The 17,511-nt window shown below is 32.5% G+C and overlaps 1 protein-coding gene across 1 annotated transcript in view; it reads left to right on the forward strand.

Moving 5' to 3' along the window:
- Positions 1-17,511, forward strand: part of LOC142330195 (cubilin homolog) — a 170,094-nt gene that overhangs the window by 120,145 nt on the left and 32,438 nt on the right. Inside the window, exons 23-26 of the mRNA XM_075375320.1 lie at positions 1,853-2,094; positions 4,076-4,253; positions 8,018-8,238; positions 14,301-14,375. Coding sequence (XP_075231435.1) covers positions 1,853-2,094; positions 4,076-4,253; positions 8,018-8,238; positions 14,301-14,375 — 716 coding nt within the window. The remainder of the gene's footprint in view (positions 1-1,852; positions 2,095-4,075; positions 4,254-8,017; positions 8,239-14,300; positions 14,376-17,511) is intronic.

Below are 17,511 nucleotides of genomic sequence, written 5' to 3' on the forward strand. Positions count from 1 at the left end.
ATTTTATTTCACAAAAATAGAAAAAAAATAAAATCTAGTTTAGATTATGCTAAAATAAGATTTCATATAACTAACATAAGAGTTGTTTAGTGTAAAAATAAAAACTTTCTTAAGATGTTTATTAAAACAGAAACTGTTTATCGTATATTTAACTGACAAAACCGTAATTTGATTACTATCCAGAATATTTTATACATGTTGCTAAAATATATACATGTTACTAAATATAAACAACGTAATAAATTGTTTATTACTTATTCTACAATAATAGTAATAAAGTTGTGTTGTTCATAAAGGTATAAATTTATAATCTGAAAATTGCAGTAGGTATTGTATTCATATGAATACAAATGAATTTCTTGTTATAAATTTGTTCAGTGCATTTAACTTTTCATTCTCATATTTAGCTTATTCTCATATTTTAGCATATTTAGCTTTATATGAGCTAAATATTTAGCTCATATTTATACTTTTTTCCAGTTATGTTTATTTTACTGATTATAACATTTTGTTCATTGCTCCCTTAACAATTAAAATGGCTGTATGTGATGAACCAATACATTGTACACTATCCTGACACACATTAATTATCAATTTATTACTTCATAGATTTAAATGACAGTGATGATGGTGATGAACTTTGGAGGGCTGATAACAATTGATAATAAAATCAATTATATTTTTATTTTTTTTTTTTATGAAAGAGCAGGCATTTAATAATTTATTCCATTTTTTATCACTCATTTCGTGAAATGAGTACTACGGTATTTTTTTTCTGCATGTAATTTTTGTACATTACAAACCCCCATTGTCAAGTATCTGTGTTTCCACTGGTATGTTATGGAACACCTGTATCTTGTAATTTTTCATCTCTTCCAGTGCTATCAGTGTACAGGTGGAGCTAGGTCACTGATAGAACTATCTGTGCTACTTAGCAGTATTTTGAGCTGTACAAATATCTACCTTGTTTAGCCTCCAACCAATCCTGTATGCTTGTTTATCAAACCAAAGTGACAGTGAATTTTACCATGTTTTACCACCCTAGGACCTTTACTGAACTTAAAAAAATGAATTTTTTTCTAAGCTTAACCAATACTCAGAGACATGTGCCACATTAAAAAAAAAAAAACATTAAAAGTATAACTTACGTCTATTTTATGTACAGTATTTTCTCTGGAAAAAAAACAAGTTAGTCTTTTATTTTTGTAGAAAATTGATTAGAAGTAAAGAAAAGAAATCATGAATTTGGTATACAAAAATGTAATAAGGATTCAAAAAATTGTGTGAATGAAAAAAAAAAATTAATAGTCTAAAAATATGTAAATCTTTCAAATATTGTAAAAATAAAGAAAAAATTGTACAAACTAAAAAAAATTATACAAATATTATAAAGATATATAAACAGCACAACAAAAATTGTACAAAAATGTTCAACTAATAAAGCATTAAATAAAAACATTTATACAAAATGAATGAGGAAGATAAACAAATAATACACTGGTGCACAGAATTGAAATCGAAGGAAGAAAAGGATGCCTAAATTCATACAGGACATATTTAGCCAACATGTTAAGCTCTGCAGACAACTTTCAGAAAGGTTTATAAGTCCAATCTTTTTCCATTTCTCAGATAAGTAGTGCATTAACAAGAAGATTTAAATATATTCGTAAATGTTCAGATGTCTATTGAAAAGATGACCAAACACAGATAGTGGGAACAAAGTAATGATGAACTAAGGAACAAGCCAAGAATGCAGCCATGTTCAAATGTATGGTAGTGTTCAAACTCTCTGGTTTTAGAGTTAAATGGTCTTCATTCATTGTTATTAAAATTGGTTTTATTTTTTATTTAGGACCAGCTCTCGGATGCGGAGGAGATTTAAAAGTTCCAGAATCTAGTAGTTTTTCTTTACACCAACCTGACATCAGTGAAAAGAACTATTTAACTGCAGACAACAATTTATTTTCTTCAGAACTCCTATGTGATTGGTTATTCGTTAGTGCTAATGAATCATATGTAATTAGTGTTGATTTGATATCAATCGACTTTCGAAACTGCAGTAATTCTAATTGTAGTAATTGTGATTATATTGAGGTGAGTATGCAGTCTTCCATTTTTGGTTAAAAATTAATTTATTAAAATTGATTATGTTCTGTTCTGTGTCATTTAGTGCAGTTAACTAATCATTGGATCTATGTATTTTACTTGACTCACTGGTAAATATACTGTAGAAAAATTTAATAATTTTTTTGCAATTGGTGGTTGTCTGGTTGTCAGTGAAAATTATTCGAAAACTACGTCAAATCAAACTGAACTTAGTTTTCAACAATATTTTAAAGACTATATCAAACTTTCAGTCACTTTTGTCTTAATGCCACTAATCTCTTGATGTCACTAGATTAGACTGCCAAGGTGGCTGCTTTGCATCATTCAGTTCTTGGTTTGAGATAATTTGGCAGATTTTCTATGTCTCTTTATGTGGAGACCAAATAAAGATCAGGATTACACAAAGGATGAACTGGTAATTTAATTCACATTTTTTGGAGCGACTCAACTGTGTAGATTTTATTAATAACAGTGTATACATACAGACTGGGATTATCATATTGCAACACTTTTAATAATGTTCTTGGCATCTTCTTTGAATTTGGCTTTAACTTATAAATGATCATCTCACTGTAACAGCCACTGTTTATAATTGAGTTCCTGTTTGATAATACAGATGTACTGGGCCTTTTGAGCGCTAATAACTGAGTAAAATAATTTTCCTTCTGATGACTTGATTGTGAAACTTTATCTTGGTGGACAATTTTTATTTATTTATTTTAATGATGGCATTTCTATTTCATCCTCAATAGTTTCTGGCTTATAATAGTGTACCCATGTTTTGTCATTAGTGATGTTTGTGTTCAAGAAGGCAAAATCTTAATTACCAAAGTAATATGAATTTACAGTTGGCCAAATTCACTTATTTGTTCATCATTTTTTATTATTTTGAGATCATCTTGCACTAACTTAATTAAATTTAAGTTTAATTTCAATCACTTTGTAGATAGAACTGTTACTGATTAGCATATGAACTGCAGCTTCAAAAATTCATCTTCCTAAAAAAACCATATATTGTTGGACCAAATACTCATAATTACCATCACTTGTGTCCATGATGAATTGAATGGGTGTATAATACCCGAAATGTTTCACAATCTTTTTCTTAGTAAAATTACAAAAAATTAATGTAGTAAAGTAATTAGATAGGTTGATAAAGTATGAAATGAAAAGATGTTAAGAAGAATAAGTAAGGAGAGAAATTTATTAGAAAATATTGTAAATAAATAATTACATTAGTAGGACATGCATTAATATATCTAAAGAAATAGCATCTAAAATATACTGTCTAAATATACTGTATCAAATGTATCTGAGAAATATGTAGAAGGTAAAAATTATAGATGATGACAAAGATTGGATTTTATAAAACATGTAACAAAATGTAGAACATTGTAATTATACTGAAATCAAAAAAGTAGCACAGAGCAAAAAGGAATGGCAGAAATTTCAAACCAGTAAAAAATAAACTAATGCAGGTTTTTTAATCCATTTGTTTGACATTTTGTTGCAGCAAAACACTTCCTATATTGTGTTGAAAGCTTCAATAAATTCTTTTGAGCGTAAAATACTAAATCAATGAAAAATCTCTTCTCTTCTTTGGTAAATGAAAAACAGACTGGTTATATCATTAATATTATGGCAGTTATAACTGACCTAATAATATCTAAATTTTGTTGCACTAATTATATACCACATTCTTGTTCAGTGATGCGTAATCAAACAACATTGTTGGCAACAAACTCCAATACAATAGCATTATGAATAATAAATGCCATTGGAATATTAAATGCAAGTAAATGAATAATTTACTTATCTTTTTTTATTGAGCTTTCAGTTACTTGAGCGCTGAGTAAACAATCTGTTATTGCCTGTTGCATGCTTATGTATTCTGAACAAGTAAAGATAGGCTCATTACATATTTATAGCTACTTTGAAAATAAATGTATTTTATTTTATTTTTTAATAGATTCGTGACGGTCCAGGACCACAAAGTAATCTAATGGGTAAATACTGTGATTCAGTTCATACCAGACATACATTAACTTCATCTGGTATTCATTTGTGGGTGCATCTTTCTTTAAATAGAGAGAGTCACAGTAAAAATGATTTTTCATCGTTCTTATTTGAGTTAACCAGTGTCAGATGTAAGTTTAAACCTTATATTTTTTGTAAATTAACAATATACAAGATTTATTTATTTCCTTAAACATTTTATTATAATTACCCCAGCTTTTTTTAAGTGATTGGGTCTCCTAAGGATCATCTATGAGGTGTGTGAGAAAAGTAATGAGACTGACTTTTTACTTACCAAAGTTTTTATTTTTTTCAAACAGCTATATTATCCCCTTCAAAGTAGTTCCCTTGGGCAGCCATACGCCAGCAGAATCGTTGTTCCCACTCCTGGTAGCAGTGCTGGAAGGCTTCAACTGGTAGGGCTTTTAACTGGTCGGTCACAGTCTTTTGAATGTTCTCCAGAGTTCCAAAATGACATCCTTTTAAAACATCATTCAATTTCGGGAAAAGGAAAAAGTCAAAGGACTCAAATCAGGTGAATAGGGGGGGTTGAGGAACCGTAGGAATGCGTTTTGAGGTCAAAAATTCCCTGATGGAAATGGTTGTGTGAACCCAAAAATCCAGATGGAAATTTTCTGGATCTTTGTATGTATGTGTATGTTCAGGGTGTTGGTCTCTAAAATCACTTTATATCTCCAGAACTACTCAACCAATTTTGACCAAACTTGGTCAGATTACTTCTATGTATGGGGCATTGATTCCATTAAATTTTCAACTTAAAAGATCAAGGGGGTGAGGCTCAATATCTCAAGATTTCTCCTAATTAAGGTCTTATTTTTCTTTGGCACATTTGTTAACAATTAAACAAAAATTTCCAAAATACCTTTTTGCAAAATCGCACCTCAACCCCAAAAAATACTTTAAATAAACTAGTGGCTGAGTGGGTACAGTGTGTCATTAGTACTCCCTCTCACCACAAGGAGCGCTAGTGTAGCATTGATGCATCTTTTGCAGTGTAGCTGCATCTTTTCTTTCTTTTTCTGTTTAGCCTCCGCCACCAGCTGTGTTGTAACGTCACAGGTGAATGGTAGAATTAAATAAATGAATTATATTTAAGTGTAAATAAGTACTTAAAGTGGCCGCTAGTACCACCACACCTGTGCGAATGAAATACGGTATGTGAATGCGCTTTAGTTAGAATCACTGAATTAAGTGTAAAAAAAATATTATATTTAAATAAAATTATAAATATTTTAAATTAAGTTGCATGTTTAAGCCGTGCATCAGACAAAAGTCACTTGGCAGGAAAGTTCTACAATTGTGTTGTCACATTTTTTTTATTATTAAAGAACTCAAGTTTAGAATTTTGATCCTAAAAAGTAATCTAGCTAAAATGGCTTCTTTGAGGCCAAAGCACAAGACCAACACTACCAATCCAATGATTAGGAAATCTTTCATTGAGAGCGCGTCGAATGCCGAGGCTAAACTGTAGGGGTGAACCACATTGTTGAAACATTAGAGCAAGATTACTTTCTTGTTCAGTTTGATATTTTAGGGCTTCTTAAACAACTTTAAAATATACACTTAACTGCTTCATCACTTGTTTTGGGCTGTCCTGGAAACCTTTTCACTTCACATTGCCAGGTTTCTTAAACTGCTCAAAATACCATTTAATGCTGTTTACATGAGAGGAATCGTTGCCATAAACACGCCGTAAAGTTGGTTGAACAGTTATAACTGATTTACATTCCACTAACCACAAAAACGCTTTACTTTCTGCTGAACTGTCACTATTGCACTGACTGACAATGGCACAAAGGTGTTGTGCTGGTGTGCGCATCGGCTCAAGGTCACGACTAGTCACATAAAAAAAAAATTTGATAATATCCCAGTATTTTCAGTTCCAATTAATCACTTTATCTCAATTATATAGAGATATGATTATTTTTTTATTGCTACAAGTTAAACAAGCTACAGCCTAGAACATTAATCAATGTGAATCCCGAAATTTACGATAATGTACTCAGCTTATATATAAGATGTAATACTCTTATATTTCAGCTGAAGCTCACAAAAATATCATACCATTTCTGGTTATAGACATAATTGATGTTTGGTAGACCTGTTTAGCAATCTCAATAGAATTTGTATTGGTCATGTTACTTAATATATATAGTGCAGAGAAAAATTTTTTTACCAATAATTATCACAGTAGATCATCAGTCAAGATGTTGATTGAGATTAATGCAAGTAAATTTTATTTCATTAACAACTGGAATTTTACCTCTTCTTTTAGTGTATCTAAATTTTCTTGTCCATTTTTATTTTATTTTGATCTAAACTGTATTGAGCTGCCTATTTTGATTTAATAATTATTTTTTTGATGCAAACCTACTTAAAAACTGTACTATTTAACAGACCATTAGAAATTTCATTTGGGATGTCATTAATATGCAAGGTTAGGAATGAGGTGGATGTGGCAACACCTCTCAACTCAACTTTTGAATAGCTTCTCGTGTCTTTTGAACAGTATGGGTGCAAAAAAAATTTAATTCGGGAAGATGATATAATGTAGAAGAATAACACCTTTTGAGAGCAAACCAGGATATTTCCTCCATATTGCAAATTTCTTTTTATTTTCACAATAGTGGTCACAATGGTATTTGTTCTTTCAAATTATGGCAATAAAATGGGCTTTTATAGTTCCAAAACACAGATCATTTGGAGATTCCAAGTTTAAATTCTGGTTAGGGATGGCATTTTCATACGGATTTTCATAAAAGTTGTCATTCATCTCATCTTCTGCCATAATACCTAATGGTGGTCCCGGAAGTTAGAAATAACAGATCATAAATTTACAGGTTGATGGGTAGGGTTTGAATATTTTCTTGCCAGGTGAATTTGGATGTTTCCATTTCATACTGTAAAATTTTGATTCTGCCTTAAAATTATTAAATCCAAATTTGATCAGAACTTATTATGTGATTTGAAAAAGTTACTTTTTGCTAAAAACTGTTATTTAAATTCATACAAGTGTGAATTTGGGTCCTTTTTTAATTTTGAGTTGACTTATTTCTGAACCTACCTTGTACATGTTTTGCTGTAATTCAGTTGTCTTGGATAGTGCCAATACTCACATCACAAACTTCAGCAGTATCTTAAAGTTTTATGTGTGTCCTTGTAGATTAGATCACTAATGTGATCAAAACTTCCAGCAGTCTTCCACTACATTGAAAATCTGTAACACTTGTTCTACCTGATTTAAACTGTTCAATCCACTTATAAAAATTTGCACAGGTAATAAACATTTCACTATACTGTTTTACAGCAAGTGAATTGCGGTAAATACTACAATTATACTGTTTTCATCCACAGGTAAATTTCAGCCAGTTTACTTCTTCAGAAAATAAAAAACTGACATTTTGAAATTAAAGAAACTATAATAATGAGAATTCTTTTGGAACAGTTGATGTTTCTCTGTCAGTGTATGCCAACTTAACATCAGACAGTTTCAGTTTAACCTTTTTAATAGTTTTTCTGCTGTTGCCATTTTTCTCTTTAATTATTGAACAACCCTTGTAAATTAAATAAATAGAAATGGATATGAAACATGCACGTTGATTTGCTGTCTGTTTTTTTTGTGATGAATTACCATAGTTCACTGATGCTGGTATGATTGTAAAGGGAAATGTGAAGAGAAAAATTATTAGGTGGTATTAGGTTCAATTCTCAGCAAGGATTTGGCACTTCTTTATCTACAATTTTATTCATTAGTATCTTCATCATTATGTGTGGAGAATGTCTAAAATCAACATTTAAAAATTTTTTAAATACATTATTTAGTTTTTATATTGTCATTTTAATTTGCTGCTTTTATTTAATTTTTTTTTTTCAGCTTTCTGTGGGTCTCAGGATTTACATGTAACTGATAAGCCTGAATTTTTAACATCACCTGCTTATCCATCTGCTTGTACGCCAGGTACACATTGTAAATGGTATTTCAAACCTGAAATCGACAAAGGTTATTACATGAAGATACACTTCATCGATATGGATATAGAACGATCAGATGACTGCAGGGGTGATAATATTAAAATTATCTCCTGGGATCCATTAGTAAGACTAAAGCTAATTTTTTTCTCTCTTTATTTTTTGAGATTTTAGGGCATCGACTACTGTGGTCATTAGCCCCTTTCCATACCAAAAAGAAAAGAAAAAAATTCTTCCCCTTCCCCAATCTAGCAGAATAGTCAGCAGAATAGTTTTGTCAAAACAGATCATCTAAAAATAGACTCTTCCAAAGGTTATTAAAAATGCCAAAAGAAACTCAAAATGACAAGGATGTAAAAGGCTTTTGTCACTTAAGAGCATGAACAGTTTCTAACGAAACAAAACTATCAAAACCACTTCACCATTATACAAAAATTAAAAACTTGACTTAAAAAATGTTAAACACAAGATAACAAGGGTGTAAAGGGCCCTTGCCACTTACGAGGCTTGGCTGATAAATTTTGCACACTAGTGTGCTACGTGAACCAAAAGGTACTATCAAGTTGAGCATGGCAGCACATGATAGCAAAATTCCTCCTCTACAAACATGTGATAATGTGTTGAAATCTGTTTACCGATTTGTTTACAATAGCAGTTAAAATGAAGTCGAGTATGGCCAATATGTCAACACATTTAAAACAGCATTCAGTGATAGAATTTTTAACAGCAGAAAATGTGAATCCTATGAATATTTCTCATTGTTTAAAAGCAGTTTACAGTAGTGAATCTATTGACAGGAATACTGTGAATAGGTGGGCGTTGAAATTTTGTGAATGTGAAGCTGGTAAAGCGACAATTGAGGATGCATCTTGCAGCAAACAACCAGTTTCTGTGACTGTCAAGAAACATCGAAAGGAGGTGGACAATTTGCTTCAAAGTGACCAGTGAATCACCCAGCAACACATCGCTATTCAGTTAGCATATCTAAAAAATGAGTAGGCCATATTATCTAGCAATTGGGTTGCCGTAAAATTTGTGCATGATGGGTACCGCGCAAACTCTCTGATGGCTCTTCAGAAGCTGAAGTTTGAGCCTGTTCTGCATCCGTCATACTCGCCAGATTTGGCTCTGTGTGACTTCTACTTCTTCCCTCATCTCAAGAGTAATCTCAAAAGTAATTATTACACTACTGACGATAAGATGAAGGAAGCTGTGGCCACTTAGATCTGAGAAAGACTGCCAGAATTTTTCAGTGACAGAATGCAAAAACTTGTCACATGTTAGGAAAACTATATCAGTGTAAACGGGGATTATATTGAAAAATAAATACTGCATTTTGTAGCTAAGATATTACTGTATTTTTATTCATTTTTTATTTCATTCCCATGCTATACATATATATGCAAAATTTATTAGCCGAGCCTCGTAATTAATCAACACACAAACTATCAAAGTTATAAAACCTTCTTCAATGTTAGGCAAAAATTAAGATGCCCATCCTTTCATTAAAATTTGTCAAAAAAATATATACATAAAAATGAGCTTCTTCTTACGTCTTAGCGCATAGGTTTTCCCTTAGCCCATCCTTTTTTTGCTTCTATTTTCAATCTTCCTAAAGGCCTCGATGTCAAATTCCAATGTATCTGAGGCCTTGGAGATGGAATCATCTGATTCTACACAGTAAAGCATGGAGGATTTTTGTTGGTACTGGTAATGGATGATACCGGCTCAAATGATGAGGTCAGTAGTGTGTTAGAGTCAAGATGAGTCAATGCAATCCCCAATAATGCTTGAGAGGTGGCTAAAATCCTCACCCTCTCCTGGATTGCTACATCCTCTTTATACATCAGACAATTTCTCGATCTTGCCGAATAATTCCCATGACAGTTGATGCAGACAGGTGGGTCTCTGTATGAGTCATCAGGATGCAGTGGTTTACCACAGACACAGCTCTGTTTCCTTGTGCATTGTGTATGAAACCAACATGTATGATGCAGCATTATGTTCAAACCACTGATATCCAAAACATCACAATGGTGTCTGGATGAAGAATGGATCGCTAGTCTGTGAGAGCCGGCATTTATCTTTCTGGGCACTTCGGCTTGTTAAATGTCAAAACATGTGACACGGAAGGTGCAACTTCTCTGTTGTATCAAGTGTTCAGTCATCAACATGCTATAACTCCTTGTTCATTCAGTTCCTCGATGATTTCCTCTTCAGTACAGTTCAGCAAGTCCCTGCACACAACTACACCCTTTGACGAACAATTCCACAGCAGTCTTACTCACATCTTTTATTGATGGTCCAGCAGCTTCAATGATGCCTCAGCTATTACAAAGGACATACCTTGCTAAAATCTCCTTCATTCCTTTTGATATTTTGATATTGCTGCGTTTCCTTTCTGCGAAATTTACTTCAATTGGTTTTTTCAATGTTCAAGAATTCAACACTCTCCCTCCTCTTCACCTAAGATTCAGGATCTCCAAGATGAGGATTCTTACAAGGACCCTATGCCATGGAAATTGTGGATGTTGAAGTCTCCAAAACCTATATTTTTGCTAGTCAATATACCATAAGGTGCCAGCGGAGAAACGGTTGGCCATTTCCTGGATCATTCATACTGCCAGTTCCCCCAGTCAGCTACCTCCCACAAATTTTTGCTAGGCTGGGGAATCAGGTATTGCCTGACCCACAATACCATCATCCCAGGACTTGCACGTAGAAGTAAGGACTCCAGTACCCATACCCATGGGACAAATCCTGCCAAAGGCTAAAGTGACTGACACACACTGGGCAGCACAAGACTTCAGCAGAGCAAGCTCACAGCAGCCCACCCTCAACCTGTTTCCACAACCAGGAAGGGGGATGAGCACCTATTCCATTCAGCATCGGCAAAAACAGATCGTGGTCATGCTTCCTGCTCCAGCTGCAAAACCAACAGCAAAACCAAGAAACAACCACAACCAGCTCAGACAGCTCAGGACTGCCAATTCCATACTCCACAGGGAGTTCCTGAGCAGAACCATTGCCTTTTTAGCCAACATAAATGAAAGTACTGAAGTACTGCTTTGTTGCCTGCCCCGGATGTGTGCATAGATGTTATTGCATGAATATGGGGTTGGGTTTTATCTAAGACATTATTATTATCATCATCATCATCATCATCATCATCATCATCACTTTTTTCTTTGGAAAACCGTAGAGTTCCTAGTTTGCAAAGTTTCTCAGTTTCTTACTGAAACTAAGTCATGTAAGGGATCATATTTAATTGTTCCATTAGGTCTCAACTTAAAAGTTGCTGTAACTGCCCACATCTAAAGAACATAATGCAAATCATAAAAAATTAAATGGGGAAATCTGTGGACTTTGATTGATTTACTCTTGAGAAAAGTTTAATTTATTAAAGAAATGCTGAAAGGCAATTCATAAAATGATTTTGCAGAATTTTTTTTTTTTTTGTAAATATTGTTATTTTTTAATTGTTAACAAATGTGTCTAAGAAAAATATGACCTTAATTAGGCGAAATCTCGAGATACTGAAGATGGCTTGTTCTACAGCCTCACTCCCTTGACCTTTTAAGTTGAAAATTTAATGGCATCAGTGACCCATGTATAGAAGTATCTGACCAAGCTTGGTCAAAATTCGTTCAGTAGTTCTAGAGATGTAATGTTATTTAGGGGCTAACATCAAACACATGTACATATGAACATTAATATCCAGAAAATTTCCATCCGGCTTTTTGCTTTTTTGGGTTCCTAAGGTGTAATTCATTAAGATCCAGTGAAAACTGTATATGCCCAAATTGGATTGATTACAATCCTTTCCCTTTTAGAGCTATATCTAGATGGGAAAGTAAAAAAAAAATATTAGATCAATAACTCTGCTGATTTTCATAAGTGGAAAACATCAGTACCAGTTAGTGAAGATGATTACAAAATTGGCTGATGTTGTTGTGAAGCAGCCTTAGCAAATCTATTAAGAGAAATTGGGATTATGTAGAATGATTAGTTTTTATTGTTTTTTCCATCATCATAAATTAGTGAAAATTTTGTCAGATGAAATTTTCAGTCTACGTTATTGTAACAAACTTACATGTGTTCTGAAAAAGTTTGATCATAATATTAGTCTTTCCACAGGTGTTAATAGGTAAGAGTTAAATAAGTTAGCTGCTGTACTTTTTTAATGTGTGTAATTTTCATGTATAACACATCCCCACTGTCCAGTAGTTCTGGTGTGTTACAGGACATCCGTATCTTGTAAGCTTTCACCTCTTCTAACATTAACTATCAGTCGCTAATAAAAATATTTGCATTACTTATCATTGTTATTAACTGTGCAAATATCTACCTTATTTAGGCTCCAACCATACCTATTCTTTCTATCCAGAATTGCACCAAAGTGATGGTAAATTTTACCATTTTATACTAACTACCTAGGACCTGTACCGCACAGAAGGGAGAAAAGGATGCTTCACTGTAATTGCTTATACAGGATACAACCTGTACCACAGCCAACATGTTAAATGCAGAAGGTGTTAGTTTTTTATTTATTTCTTTTCTTCATAAATTTAGTACATGTTCCATTTTCTGGTAAAAATGATAGCTTCAGCATTATATGCTACAAGCATTCAACCAAAGACTGATCTAACCTCAACATGCATTTATCATTGTTATACAAGGTTTGGGCAACAAGATGTTCCTCAGCTAAAAGCTTGTGAATAGATGATTTTCTTTTCAGTTTGCAAGAATATCAACTGACAATTGGTAATAACCTAAATAAAAGCACATACTACAGAGCTACTTTCTGCAGTTTCTGACTGAAAAGCACTAATCATTCAGTCTATTCATAGCTGGAGGAAGGAATAATGTATCAAGTATCTAGTATGAAGTTAAGTAGTAATTTCATTTTAAGAAAAACCAGCTGTCTTGGTTTAATTTTACTTTTAGCAGAAGAGTTAATATAAAATATTAACAAAACTAAAATTATTATTAAAAATACTTTTAGATCACACTGTTTCGCAATTTTCAAAATGCAAATAATCTTTCACTTGATAAAACAATCCATTAATTTGTTATGAACATGATAGTTTTATATTGTTGAAGAAAGGTATTTTCAGAGTTTAAAAAAAAAAAATGATATAAAAGGAAAAATATACCACCATTATAATTTTCCACTTACTTACAAATTAACTCATAAACAACTAGACCACAGGTCCTTCATTCTACCATATCACATAAGAAGTGCTGAGTATTGTAATGAATAACATGTACCAGTGCTATCTAATCAGATTATAAATTATGCCAAATATTTTATTTTTCTGTTTTTAAAATTATGAATTTTTAGAACTAGAAGGTTACAGATATGATACTTGAATTGCAACACATTCCAGGAGTTCTAAACATAATTTGTCTGCAACAAGGTAATTTAATGTGATAACTTTATTTAGAACTATTTATTTTTGTCTTTTAATCTGTTTAGGTATATGCTGTGGGTTTTATATATATATATATATATATATATATATATACTTATTAGTAATAATAATAATATGTATTAAAGGAACGAAAAGAAATAAAACTATTTATTCAACATTAAATAAGAAAGAACATTACTAAAATATAATGTTTCAAGAAATATTTTCATTGTCTTGTAAAATTATTGTAAAATCTCCAAGCAAATTAAAAAAAAAGCATTATTAAATTACAATTTAAAACATCAGACCTCGGACCTCTTGTTGATAAAATAAATCAAAAATTTAAATAAATTAGCTTTGAAAAAGTTTACAACTTGGTTCCTCTACTATGTCAGACAATGGAACCAATTCTAATGAGAATAATGATTCAATAATAAGGAAAATCAGTCTGTTTTTTTTTTTCAAATACCTGGGAATTTATTTAGGATTAAATTTTTTGAGGATGTGTCATATATCTGAATTCTCGATAAATTCCCAAGGTCTATTGTCCCCATTTAGGGATCAATTCTTAGTCTGATTTAGTCTGCCTGCAAATACCAACATACTAAGCTAGCACCTCCCCAAAGTTATCTACGACTCCTCAGAGGCCACTGCAAATTTCTGAATCAATTATTGTTGTATCTTTATAAATTATTTGTCTAATGTAATGTAGTAATAAATGTATTCTTTATTTTTATTTCAAATTTATTCAGGTCTTTATTTGTTTAATTTCAGAGACAATCTATCAGACCATCGTTACAAAGGAAACTAACATATAATGGTCCAGATTTATACATAGATCAGTTGGCTGTAAGTATACATTATTTTATGTATACTCCTAGATAATAATATTTTATTTATGTAGTGAAAGTGTACTGTGAAAATTATTAGCAAATAGGGCCTGCACTTCTTGGTCCCTTTCCATGATCCCAATGAGTCTGCTTCTCTAGTGTTTGTTCTCTTCAGTGATTTAGAAAAGGGAAGAGAAAAGTTAATTTAAAAAAAAATAAAAAACTGATTACAAAAAACTTTGCAGTATGATTTTCATTCAAATTTCCTTGTGAAGTATGTTTGTAATTGCAGCATTTTCAATATAATCTTCCATGTTTTCATCATATGAATGATTTTCTAATCATTTATACTGTAAATTATTACAATATTAATGTTAATCAGTACCATGCAATTCTGAGGAAGGTGCTTGTTTAGATTTTGCTATAATGCTGTGCACACACTTCATGTATCAATTGTGGCATCATTGCTCGTAGATAATATATTTCTGATACTTCTGTAACAGAAATTTGAACAGGACATTAAAAATTTTAGTTTCACTGTTATTACCTTAAGGACCTCTTGTTGATAAAATAAATCAAAAATTTAAATTAGATTTAGATTTTGTCTAAATTTTGCTTTAAACTGAAAAGTCAATATTTAAAAAAATATATAAACTTATAATAAATTTTTCACCCAAAACAGTATTTTATTTTACTCATATGTTTTGTTTTGTATCACATAGTAGAATTTGGTCAGTATAAGTTAAAAATTAAAAGCAAAAGTGAACAATTACACAATTCTTTTTGTAATATACTTTATTCCTGTATGTACTATTTTGTATGCTAGTTGGTTAAAAAAAGTAGAAGGAAGGAAGCGAGTGTCAACCGATGATCTCGTTGAGCGAGTGGATGAGGCAATTCAAGAAAGTCGTCGGTTCCCAATTTCCGTATTGAGTGATTAGTTCCCTGCAATTTCAAGGTCAGCTCTCTACACCATTGTGAATGAGAGACTTCAGTACTGCAAACTGTGTGCGAGATGGGTTCCCAAGATGCTGTCCGACCATCACAAAACAATGAGAATGGACGCCTCCCTAACATTTCTTCAGCGCTACCACAATGAAGGAGAAGATTTTTTGAACAAAATTGATTTGACATGGGTCCATTTCAAAACTGAAGAAACAAAAGAACAATCCAAACAGTGGATGCATTCTCATTCTCCCAGTAAACCAAACAAGTTCAAGCGAATCTTCTCCAATAGAAAGTGTATGGCTACTGTGTTCTGGGACCGGAATGGAGTTCTCTTGGTGGAATTCATGGAACGTGGCACGACCATCACTGCAGCCTCATACTGCGTGACTCTTCAATGTCTATGAAGGGCAATTCAGAATAAGCAGAGAGGAGTGTTGTCATCAGGCATTGTCTTTCTCCATGACAATGCTCGGCCACACACTGCAGCTGTAACAAAGAAGCTCCTGCAGCATTTTCATTGGAAAGTGTTTGATCACCCACCATACAGCCCGGACTTGGCTCCATCCGATTTTCACCTCTTTGCTCACATGAAACGCTGGCTAGGAGGACAACATTTTGGTACAGACATTGAGCTGCACACCAGCGTAGAAACATGGCTGAAAACACAGTCGGCTCCGTTCTATGACAAGGGTATTGGAAAGTTGTTACTACGCTATGACAAATGTCTAAATCGGAGTGGCGACTATGTAGAGAAATAGCATAACTATGTCAGTACTTGTTATAAATAAAAAATTTTTTATTTCACTGTGGTTTTAATTTCGTGACCGATCGGACCTTGAAAAAAAAAGTAACCCTCCTACAAATATTGAACAGGTTTAAAAAAAAACTGAAACAAATTTTTTCTCTGAAACAAAATTACTATATATTATGAAACTTTTACAATATTTATTTTTTAATCTCTTTTTAATCTTATTTTAATCTCTATTTTCGTCTCTTTTTAATTTATTCAGTGTGATATGATCTGAAACAAATAATGCCCAATCCAGTATCATTGTGTGTAGCAGGAACAAAGTGTTCCTGCTACATACATTCCATTTGGATATCTCCAGTAGGGGAATTACAGTCCTACACTGGAGGATCATACAGAATCCAATCTGATTCATTATTGAATTAATGATCCAATCTGAATTACTGTCGGAGTAATTCTTCATTTGGATGCTTCCATATAAACTTGTCTTAGAAAGCATTTGCTTTTTTTTTTTTCCAGAAAGTTTGGAAATTGCAACTGTGAGTAATTTTTGTTTGGATTTTCATACAAAATCCAAGTATATTGATCTTTTAGATTGCTAAACAGGCAAAAGTCATACATCTTTATTTATGTCTGCATTCTTTGCAGCTAAATTATAAAAAGTAATTGCATCTGGCCTGTTAATACAAATAAACAAATTTTTTTTTGTCTTTTCTGAAGCATTTGTTTCAAGAGTTATTGGATCGACACTTTATTAATTGATGATCAATTGATGACTTGTGTTGACTTCAAATGACATAAAATCATGTTACATAAACTAATTAAGTCATCATTTATTATTCAAAATGATCATTAATTCTAAGGCATCCACTGTACAGAGGCCGTACTAATATTAACCAGAATTAGTTTATGTAGCTTTATTGATATTAGATAAAATTGCAAATAAATTACTTTATTTTTCTGTATACTTTCCTTCAACTGAAATACATTTTCTCCACCAGATTCCTGATTCCTTCAACAAAAAACAAAATGGCCACCCTGACAACCAATTCCACACATAATACTTGACTGCAGTATTGTCTTAGAATATTTCCCCTCCTAAAGTTTCTTTCACCAAACAAATCATGTGGAAACTCTTTCCAATTTTCCTCCACTCAATACTTGTTCTCTTGTTTTCCAAGGTGTAGTGTGGGCCCATGTTTCGTTACGCAATATGACCCAAGAATGCCTCTTCTTTCTCAAAGCAGTTCGGAAGCTGCTGATAGATGTTTTACTGGACATTTCTCTGTGCCTCAGTGAGAAAGACATGGAACCCACCTTGCCATTCGTGTCTTTCGTTCTCCACTGCATCACGGCCACTTCAAAATATTTTGGTCCAGTCAAAAACTTGAGTTTTAAACAGAGTAATATCTTCAGACTGTGGCTGGAGTCGAGTCAAAATATTTGACATCTTGGTGAA

The sequence above is a fragment of the Lycorma delicatula genome, chromosome 9 (genome assembly GCF_047948215.1).
Source record: "Lycorma delicatula isolate Av1 chromosome 9, ASM4794821v1, whole genome shotgun sequence".
Taxonomy (NCBI): domain Eukaryota; kingdom Metazoa; phylum Arthropoda; class Insecta; order Hemiptera; family Fulgoridae; genus Lycorma; species Lycorma delicatula.